Source organism: Microcebus murinus, chromosome 3, assembly GCF_040939455.1.
Source record: "Microcebus murinus isolate Inina chromosome 3, M.murinus_Inina_mat1.0, whole genome shotgun sequence".
Lineage (NCBI taxonomy): Eukaryota > Metazoa > Chordata > Mammalia > Primates > Cheirogaleidae > Microcebus > Microcebus murinus.
In genome coordinates this window covers 84,052,992-84,063,836 of record NC_134106.1, presented here as the reverse complement: position 1 = coordinate 84,063,836, position 10,845 = coordinate 84,052,992, and the positions used below count along the sequence as shown (strand labels likewise).

Sequence of the window (10,845 nt, the reverse complement as noted above, 5' to 3'; positions counted from 1 at the left end):
AGAGCCTGCAGCAGGAGACTCTGCATTTCTGGTGCCTGGCACATTGTGGCGGTTCAATAAATGCTCAGTGACTGAGGACAGATGCGAGACATCGGTGGAGGGCCACAGTGGATGTGAGAACTCCAGCTGACAGCAGTTTGGTAAGTAAGACATTTCTAAAAAAATAGTTTCCTGAAGACCAAGCTTGAGATTCTGGGTTGTCTTGGCAGTTCACTAATGAAAACTTATTATTTCAATATACAAAAGTGGTGGTAGAAAAAGAAAACACACAGGTTAATAAATTGGTTAAGCTCACCTCTAAAAATGTTTCCCATCTGGCAATGAGCATTCAGTAAAATGCTGCAGTAATTACTCTCCCGTAACTGAGTCAGAGTTTTCCCAAAGATAAACACACACACAGTCTTGTCATAATACTTTTTTTTATTACAATATCCAAAAAAACTGGGTATGCAAGTTTAGGGGATCTCAAGACCCCTTCTTCAATTGTAGGAATGTGCCATCTCAAGAACTGTATATTTTAACTATAAAGAAGTTCAAATGTAAAGGAAAAGGAAAATGCAATTTCTTCATAAACATTCTGTGTGTCTCTTACTACCAATCACATATTCTTTTGTAAACCCTGAAAATTTCCCTGTAAAGCAAATAATCTATATATAGAGAGAGAGAGTGTGTGTGTGTGTGTGTGTGTGTGTATGTGCGGGTGTGTGAGGTGTTGGTAGCGCCCCTTCCCCAAAGATCAGCTGTTTTCCTTAATCATCTGTATTAGTGTCAATAAACGGCTACAGATACATATTTCTTTGAGAATTAAATACATAATTGTGAAATTCAAACAAGCCGAAGGGCAAGAGGAAAAAGCACTATGTGGATGGCACATATGAGGGTAAATTACGAAAAACATCTGTCTTTCTGAGTCACTGGTTTCCTCTTCTGCAGACTGACTTTTCAGGGAAATCCTTTCTTTATTGCAAGCACAGCCCCAAAGGCACTGGACAGCTTCCTCGCCGCCGTCTCCCCCGGTGGTTCCAGTATTGCTATCAGCACACGCGCTTGCTCCCTGCAGAGTCTGGGAGCCACGTAAGGGCACAGGGCACAGAACAAGGGTTGCTGGGACCGGGGAGCCTTCGCGCCTGCTGCCTGGCACGCACAGAGCCCCAAGCTCGGAGTACACTGTGGCTCACTCCCTTGCCAAGTGCGGCTTCCGAGTGTTCCCGCCACGCCCGGTGTCTTTTTAACGAGGGCTTCTGTTAGCACGAACAATTTGAACAGACTAGCGCTATTGCCAATTGAAAAGGAATAAAGTGAACGAGCTCATCCCTGTCCCCTCCCCTTCTCTAAAACCGGCTGGGATGGGGGGGTGGCTGGAGCAGAGGCGTGAGGGCCTGGATGGCAACGGGAAACCAACCGACCGACCAACCGACCGACCAACCGACCCAAACAGAAAGATAGACTAGGCAGAGGGGGCCGCCGACCAGGACGACCCACTGGCAGGGCAGAGCCTCTGCGCAGAGCCCCCGGTGGGTGGCGCTGCTGGGGCGACCTGGCTGCTGGGCTCTGGGGAGGTGAGTGGCACCGAAGCCTGGAGCTGGTGGGCAGCAGGGCCGTGGGCACCGACGTCACTGCAGGGCTCTGACGAGGTAGAGCTTCTCCCCATGCTCGCTGGTGAAGATGGGCGCCTTTTTGTAGTGTTCCACCAGCTCGTCCATGGTGTGGAACCGTCGCTGCCCAATGCAGTAGACATTGTCCACGAGCTGCACCTTGAAATGTTTGTTCTTCCCTGCCGCTTTCAGAGACACGGAGAAGTCACTGGGCTGGGGAGGAAACAGAACACGGGTGACAACCGGGCCACGGCAGGAGAGGTCTGTCCCTGTACCCAAAACCAACTGTTTTGGGTACAGCCGTCTGAATCTTCCACTTAACTAAATCCACACCACCACTCGCTCAGACGTCTGGGCCTCTGTTGACCAGCTGGCTAGGGCATCTGATGTTCAGAATGAGCCGGATGCAGCCCAAGATTCTGAGGTTCTGCATCAGAGACAAGTCTGAGTTTGCTTAGTTCAGTTTCAGGACTAAATGCATTTTAGTTATTTGAACAGTGGACACTCATCGTGGAATGGACAACAACTGTGCAAACCTGGGTGCTTAAGAAGTTTGCAATTTTTCATTTCCCAATCTATTTTTTTTGGTGGGGGGGAGAATAAAGTCCGCCCTGGGAATTTAATAAGACTGGTTTGTGTGCAGGTAGCCACTAGAAATTCCTTCTTCTGACTCCTAACACTATTAGAATTAAGCCACCAAAATTTTTCTAATTCTAAACATTTAAAAATATTAAGAGCAGTGAAAAATTCTGGTTGCATTTTAAATGTAGTTTCTAATATCCTAGATTGGGCTGCACACTGTGGTTCGAGTACAGATTTTATTGAGAAATATTTAAATTTTGTGATTTGTCAGTGCCTTACTGGGCACTTATATTTGGGTCTATTTTAGAAATATGTCACTATTTTAATTAAAACTGGTCTTTTAACTCATTTTCTGAAAAACATGCAAGAAAGATATTGAATGAGGGATGTTCTTTGTAAAAAAACATATATATTGATTAATTCAGTAAGTAACAATTACCGAACACTGTCTATATGTCAGGCGGGCTGTGCCCTGGACATGTCCATGTGTGCATGAGGACATAAGGGTGAATAGTAAGTGACAACCCAGTGGGGCAGCAGATAAATAAGGAGGTGGGCTTGCAGTTGCAAACTGTGGTGAGTTCTACAGAAAAAAAGGAGAGTTGCACGAGAGAGAATGAGCTAGAGGAGGCAAGCTGTGTGTGTATATGTGAGAGGGTGTATGAAAGGATGTGAACTGCATGTGTGCATGCGTGTGAATGTGTGTATGGGTGTGTGTGCACAAGTGTGTTGGGGGGTGGTCAGGAGAGGCCTCTAAGAAAGTGCAGAGAGCCTGAGCTGTGCAAGGCGTGGGCTGGTGGGGCAGTGCTCGGGGAAGGGGGACCTGCCTCTTCTGCAGCACTGAGGGGGCAGTGTGGCTGGGGCAGGGGAGGGACCCTGGCTTCCCTCAGTGGCCTCAGAATAAAACCCACCTGGCCCCTGCCTATGGTCCCAGTCCTCCAGGCTAGACTATGTCCCACTCCCAGCCCCCCTCCCCCGTCATTCCTATTCATGTCATTCTTGGGGCCACCCGCTGTCCCACTCCTTGGCCAACCATTCCCTTGAGGCTCAGCTCAAAGGGAGTGGAACGCTGCCCTTAAGAAGCCCCGCTGGCCCCACACAAGGCACAGTCTCCCCCCACCCCCACCCCCGCCGGCTTGCGACACAGCATCAGGTCGCACCCTGCCAGTGGCAGGACCACAGCCTAACACAGCCTAACACAGTTCTCCATGGAAGTCCTAGACCAGCGTTCTGCCTTTCTGGACACCCAGGAACTTCACGCTGCTGAGGACCCAGCAGGGCCACCTCCCAGCAGGACCTCCAGACAAAGCTAACAAGTGCCCAGGCTACCGTCTCTCACCCCGAGATCATAAAAGCCCAAATAAGAAACGCTTGATAAGAAGTGTGCAACTCCTGCAAAACTAGGACTCACTCCATCTATGCCAGCGACAAATCGGGGGAACGGGTGTCGGAGAAATGCAAACCATGCGGGGCAGCTGTGCTCACCTGCCAGCCACAGCTGTCGGCACACACGAGTGAAAAGGATGATCGTGTTTATGGTTTGTATTTATGCATGCCTCTGCCCAAAACAGACCAAATAAGAACAAACCTTTGAGGGGAAGGCCCCATCTTATCTCCATGCTAGACCCAGGCCTTGGATGAGCCCCAGGAAATGCCCCTGGATGAAACTTCAGGAAGAAACTGGAAGGTTTATCTCAGATTAGGTCTCAGACTACAGATTATTTTTAGAAGCCCTACTCCTAGCAGGAGGGGAGGACTGGGAGAGACACAGAATTCGGATTTTATTTCAGTGGATCATAGAACCCGGATGTCACAGACGATCATGCCAACCGGCCCTATTGACGTGACATTCTAGGTGATCACGTGACGGAACAATTCTCACATCATTACTATTTTCCCAGGACTGAACAAGAAGATGGATAGAAGCTAGCCTCGCTGTTCACAGTATTACCATCCGAGTTAGTTGCTACGTGTAGTTTTGGAAGTAAAATAAAGACAGGTACTGCCCCCGATAGGTACACCAGGTGCCAGCAAGGCCCAGGGCATCTGCACCACCGGCACAGTCACCATGCCATCAGTCCTCGAGGATTAGAACCGCCAATCACACAGCACTGGGTACAACAATATGTATGCTACGAACTACTGATGGCTTCAGGTTTTCTTTAAAGCGATTTTTATTCTAGTTTCAAGTTCCTTGCTATTAATATTCTTACAAGCATGTGTGTATTCTGTGCTAGAAATTGAGCCTTTAGAATAAGATGGAGGGTGATCTCACTTTTAGAGTTTACCATGAGCCGGGCGCTGTGCTGGTGTTACACATACTTTAGTCAACTCATAAAGCGGCATCATCACTATTAGTGGTTGCAGCATAGGAGTGAGTTGTGGTAAATATATGCTACACCCAGATTTTAATTAAGCCAAATGATCAACAGATGATGACTTTCTGAATAGGGAAATTTGCTTTTAATTTAAGCTCCTTAATTTAACATCACGGGGTGTGTGTGTGAGAGAGAGAGAGAGAGAGAGAGAGAGAGAGAGAGAGAGAGGGAGGGAGGGAGGGAGGGAGGGAGGGAGGGAGGGAGAGAGAGCCCGTTTGTATGCATGTGTGTGTTACAGCAATGAAACAGACACGGAAGAAAAGATCGTTTTTAATTTCCTGGGCTCCTGGGCAAAAATCTTAAAAGCGAAGGATATAGAACCAACTTATGCCAAGCAAGAGTGCTGAAAGTTTGTAAGTGTTCTTGGTTCAAACAGAGTAAATTTTCTGCAGGACATGTGAGAGTGGACAATCTATATACTAACATACACTGCTATAAGTTGCCATTAAACACCTTGCAATAAGTCTGAAGACAACGAGACTGGTCATGCTCCGTGTGCTGCCAGCACTAGCAGCAACGGCCTCATCCGGGAACTGGAGAGAAAGGCGAACCCTCGGGCCCTGCCCGGCCTGCGTGTGAACCCCCAGCAGCCTGTGTTTAATGAGACTTCCAGGGGATCCTGATGTGGTCTGAGAACTGAAATAAAATTTGGGCCAACCACCAGCAGTGCTGGAGCTGCCAGAACAAGAGGCGAACTTGATCCATGTGCACAGCAGCCCGTGCTGGAGAGAGCCCACGGCCAACTCGGCCCCGTCTGCGGTACTTTTCTAATTCCATCCTAAGGAGCCTGCTGCAGACAGTCTCTGTAGGGAATGTCCCCTGCTGGGACAGCTGGGACACTGCTGCAGAGAGTAAGCAAAGGTCTCTTCCCTTCAGCTGGAGCCCTGGATCTGATGGAAGCGGAGCTCCTCCCCACCCAAAATGACCCCACGTCCAGAGAGAGCCCGAGGCGGAAGGAGTCCCCAAGAAGGCAGCTCTGCCAGCCCTGCTCTCCCCCCCACTGTGGCCTTTCCATGCTTTGTTTTCTGTGACGGACTTTGGGAAATCAGATGAAAAAGGAACATGCCACACTCGCCCCCTCAAAGAGTACTGGTGCCTTGACAATATGACAGAGTTCTCCAAGTTCAAGCTCATCAATGATCTTTTTTTTTTTTTTTTTTTTTTTTATTTTTTTTTTTTGAGACAGAGTCTCACTTTGTTGCCCAGGCTAGAGTGAGTGCCGTGGCGTCTAGCTCACAGCAACCTCAAACTCCTGGGCTCCAGTGATCCTTCTGCCTCAGCCTCCCGGGTAGCTGGGACTACAGGCATGCGCCACCATGCCCGGCTAATTTTTTTATATATATATCAGTTGGCCAATTAATTTCTTTCTATTTATAGTAGAGACGGGGTCTCGCTCTTGCTCAGGCTGGTTTTGAACTCCTGACCTTGAGCAATCCGCCCGCCTCGGCCTCCCAAGAGCTAGGATTACAGGCGTGAGCCACAGCGCCCGGCCTCATCAATGATCTTAACATGCTCTTGAAACGTGCAGTCCAGATGGTGGCTGAGGCTGTGGTCACCCGAAGGCTCAATGGGGGGTGCAGGCTCTGCTTCCAGGTGGCGCACCCACATAAACGCTCGTGGGCTCTCTGTGGGGCTGCCAGCTTGCCCTGGAGCAAGTGAGCCCAGGGAGAGCAAAGAGGTGGCCAGAACACCTTTAGTGACCCAGTCTTGGAAGCTGCCCACCCTCACGCCCTATTCACTACGGGTGAGTTGGTTAAGTACAGCCCATGCCCACGGGCAGAGGAACAGGCTCCACCCTCTGAAGAAAGGAATATCAAAGAATTTGTGGACATCTTTTTAAGCCATCATAGACACTACCCTCGTTAAAATTTCCTATGGCTAGACTGAAACCTCACTAGACTCAGCCCTGCACCACCTTCTCAGTTTGGAACCTCTGCCCTCCACTTCCCTCCCTTTAATTCCCATCTCTGGGCTTCCTCTCCCACTGTCCAAATTTTCTTACCCTTTCCTTCTCCAAACACTGTACTTGCTAGGTAGAAAGTAATTCCTCTGGGCTGATTACGGACTAATTTTTCAAATTTTCTAATGTTAGACCACCACTTCTTGGTATTTCCTTCTCTGACTATTCCTTGTAAGGAATGATTTTTCTGTTCTCATAGTTTATTTATTTTTGTTTTTATTTCAAACTATTAAGGGTGCACAAGTGTTTCTGTCACATGGACTCCTTGTACAATGCTTATGTCAAGGTACTTGGTGTGCCTGTCACCAGACAGTGTTCACTGTGCCCAGGAGGTAAGTTTTTAATCCCTCTCAGTTTTTGAATCGAAGGTTCTAAAGCATTAACAATTAGTACAACCCATTCATTTCAATCTTCTTTTTACTAGCAAGTCATTTTCCAAATGGAATCTGAGGACAGTTAGTAGGTTGGTAGAAAACCAACTTCTCTCGGGGCCTCTGTCATTGTTTTTGCTTAGGTTTTAGGTCCCCTATTTCAATATAACCCCTTCAAGTGCAAGAACCAGGATTAACTTGACAGGCCCACACTGGGCAGAGAGTACCATGTGCTCAATGAATATGCTGACTTACGAATCCCCGATTTTGACCAGCTCTTCCACTGCTCATTGCTCTAGGTATTTCTTACACCTCATCGCCTTTTGCCATTCTGCTCACAACAAGCGGGTACTTTTAGGGAACACCTGAGAATACGCTCTTTGCTACTATTTCTTTGGCTTCACCAGCTTGATCCACTGCCTCAAATACTTGCGCAAAAGCACCACCTTTCCATTTTTATGGAACAGATGCCCCGATCAGATCCGTCTCTCCTTAGCTTGAGACTTAATCATCATTTCTTCAGAGGGAAAAAAATGGATGCTGAGAACAGTCTTTAATATCCTTTTATTTCTTCCTCCATCCCTGAAACCTTAAGTGTTAATGTGATTTTCTGATTTTCTTCTGAGCACAATGGCCGTGAGGAAATGAAGAGGGCAGGGAGCGTCCTTGCTCCAGGTACTCCTGGTTCTTTAATAACCTTAAAACTTCTTATCTTTCGCTTTGACTTTATGAAAAGACAAGAGTAGAAAAAGCCCTTTGTGTGACCCACCAGGCCTCCTGTGCAGGCTCTGGACACATCTCTGGCCACGCTGGCGTCTCCAAGCACCCACCGTCTGCACAGATATTTAACGCTCCCTCCATACCCAAAGAGAGGTCATCGTACTGGCTTCTTATCAAAGGCTGTATCATTCTTTCCTTTTGGTAAATGGATATTTTTCTATCTTTATTTTTTTACTGAAGATACTCTTCTGCCCAGGGAATGGATTCACTTACCAAAAAATTTCAGAACCAATGGATTAGAGGCAAATTGTGTTCCACTGATTAATAGTTTCTCTGTTCTTATCTCAGGAAAACCACCTTTCAGTTTTATCTATTAGGTCACCCTCCCTAGTTTTCTAATACAGCCTTCTTTTAATTAAAATGGACTCCCAGTCTGTACTTGTGCCACCAGCTGTCGATTGATACTATTCTGTTTTTACATCAGATCACCTCTTCCTTACCCCAAGTGTGACCGGCCTCACCAGCATTTTCTATTCTCCTGTAGATTTTGTCTATGAAATATTTAATCCACAGGCCTGAGGTCAATGAACGTGTGACATGATCAAATACTCATCTTATTAGCATCTGAAATAAACTTAATTACAGAAACAAGGAAAAATCAACTGACCACTACAGAACAGCCCTCAAAAGTCCCATCTACTCGGTCTAGGAAAACAGAACTTCCACTGTCCATGTTCATGTTAAGGTATGCTGCATGTTTATCCCTCCTTGACCCCCAATCATATTTCTAAAAGTTACACGTAAATACCTTAGTGTGCAGGTCTTTAGAATACCGTGCTTGGTTTTTTCACAGTGTCACACATGGTGTGATTAAGAGACAATCTATAATTTAAGCTGGAGTCTTACCGTGTAACACAACAGTGCTCGAAAGGGCTTGAACCAAGTGCACGGTTCACAGGTCAGTGGTTCTCAAATCTGAGCCTCAAACTGACATGTTCACACTCGGCTGCAGAGCCCCAGCCCAGAGACGCGGGTTCAGCAGGCTGGGGCGGGGCCTGGTGAGCTGCATTCTAGCAAGTTCACTGGTGACGCTGCTGCCGCTGGTCTGGGGACACAGTCTGGGGATTACTGCCACAGAAGCTGAGGAAAATTTTACGTGAGTATCCTCCCACTCGCTTTCGGAAGCACCGTGCTCGATTCTGGTAATGACTGTTCTCCAGTGAAATCCCAATCCCAACCAAATACCATGGGGGTTTTCGAAACAGTGAAAGAAAATGCAGTATGGAAGATGGGTGAACAGACCAGTCCATATACGATGCCACTATCAGTTATTACACAGCGAACCTGACTTCTAGGGAACTCATTCTGTGCTGTAAACCCCACGGGGATCTGAAACCCTATTTTATTACCCTGTGCTGCTCTTGCTATGCTATAAAGGCCAGGTTAAGAAAATGTTTAGTCATAGTGCCATGAGAAACATCCCCAACTGAAAGACTGCTAACCGAAATACAACTCAAGAGGTGAGAAACATGCCTGCCAAGTAAAGACAAGCAAAATGCAGAGCTGAGATTAAAAGGTTATGTGCTGATGCAAATCAAAACCACAATGAGCTACCAGTTCACACCCTCAGAATGGCTATTTTATACACATACACACACACACACACACACACACACACACAACACAGTCATGTGCTGCTTAATGACAAGGATACATTCTGAGAAACCCATCATTAGGTGATTTCGTTGTGCAAACATCATAGCATGTGTACTCACACAAACCTAGATGGTACACAGCCTACTACTCAGAGGCCACAAGGTACAGCCTATTGCTCTAGGTTACAAACTTGTACAGCATGTTACTGTACTAAATACTGTACACATATCTAAAACACAGAAAAGGTACAGTAAAAATACATTATAATCTTATGGGACCACTGTTGTATAATGTTGTCCCTTGTTGACCAAAATCCTCATCTGTATGGTGCATGACTCTATATGTGTGTGTATGTGTCTATACATATATATATAGAGAGAGAGAACAAAAGATGTGGAGAAACCAGAACCCTCGTGCACTGAATGTAAAATGGTGCAGCTGCTGTGGAAAACAGTATGGCAGTTCCTCAAAAAATTAAACACTGAATTGCCATTTGATCTAATAATTCCACTTCTGGGCATACACATCAAAGAACTGAAAGTAGACACTTGAAGATATATTTGTGCACTCACGTTCACAGCAGCATTTTTCACCATAGCTCCAAATGTCCATGGACAGATGACTGGATATACAAAATGTGGTCTATCCACACAATGGAATATTATGCAGCCTTAAAAAGGAAGGAAATTGTGACACATGCTACAACATGGATGAGCCTTGAGGTCATTATGCCAAATGAAATAAGCTAGCCACAAAAAGACACATACTGTGTGATTCTACTCATATGAGGTACTTATTTCATTTGGTCAGATTTCGTGGTCAGATTCAGAGACAGAAAGTAGAAGAGGGGCTGCCAGGGGCTGGGGGTGTTTAATGGGTGCAGAGTTTCAGTCTGGGAGAATGAAAGAGTTCTGGAGATGGATGATGGTGATGGTTGCACAAGAATCTGAATGCACTTAATATCACTGAACTGTACACTTAAAAATAGTGAAAAGGCTAACTTTTATGTTATATATATTTTGCCACAGTAAAAAATAATTTTAAAAGGTTATGTGCTTGTCTGAAAAGATTTGTGGTATTCTGGTGGAAACATCAGGAAACCAAAGTATGGTGGTGGGTGGAAGACACCGTGTGGTACGCCCTCCCCCATGCAGCGCCTCCTACTGAGTGCACAGCAGTGGTGCAGCAAAAGAGCTTTTGGTGACTAGTTAAGGTTTTTTGGGGGGACCAGGGAACAGCTAGAGAGCTGTCCCCATGGAACAATAATCCGAGAACTTTCTGAATATTAAGACTACTACTGGCAGATGCATAATTATATTCTTCTCTGAGACACTGCTCTTTTCAAACAAGCTACAATAATACTGACTTGCTTTGGCTGGTTTACCTGCTGAGCCTCTTTGAAATTAGTAATGTTAGTAAAATACTTTAGAAACCACCTCTCTTGGCCCAGTACTTTTCTATCACAAATCTTGAGACCAAAACATAAACTTTTCCACAAATTACAGAGGAATTGTTTTCAAAAGACACCTGGCAAAGCCCCTCTGATGGGGGGGCACTTGTGTTTCCAGAGAGGAAGTGTGTGC

The 10,845-nt window shown here is 46.2% G+C and overlaps 1 protein-coding gene across 4 annotated transcripts in view; it reads right to left on the bottom strand.

Moving 5' to 3' along the window:
- Positions 1-402: 402 nt before the first annotated feature.
- NCK2 (NCK adaptor protein 2) overlaps positions 403-10,845 on the bottom strand; it is a 132,841-nt gene continuing 122,398 nt past the window's right edge. For all 4 annotated transcript variants that reach the window (XM_076001068.1, XM_012737646.3, XM_012737649.3 and 1 more), the window contains one exon: positions 403-1,808. In XM_076001068.1, the coding sequence (XP_075857183.1) occupies positions 1,614-1,808 (195 nt within the window). In that variant the 3' untranslated portion in view covers positions 403-1,613. The remainder of the gene's footprint in view (positions 1,809-10,845) is intronic.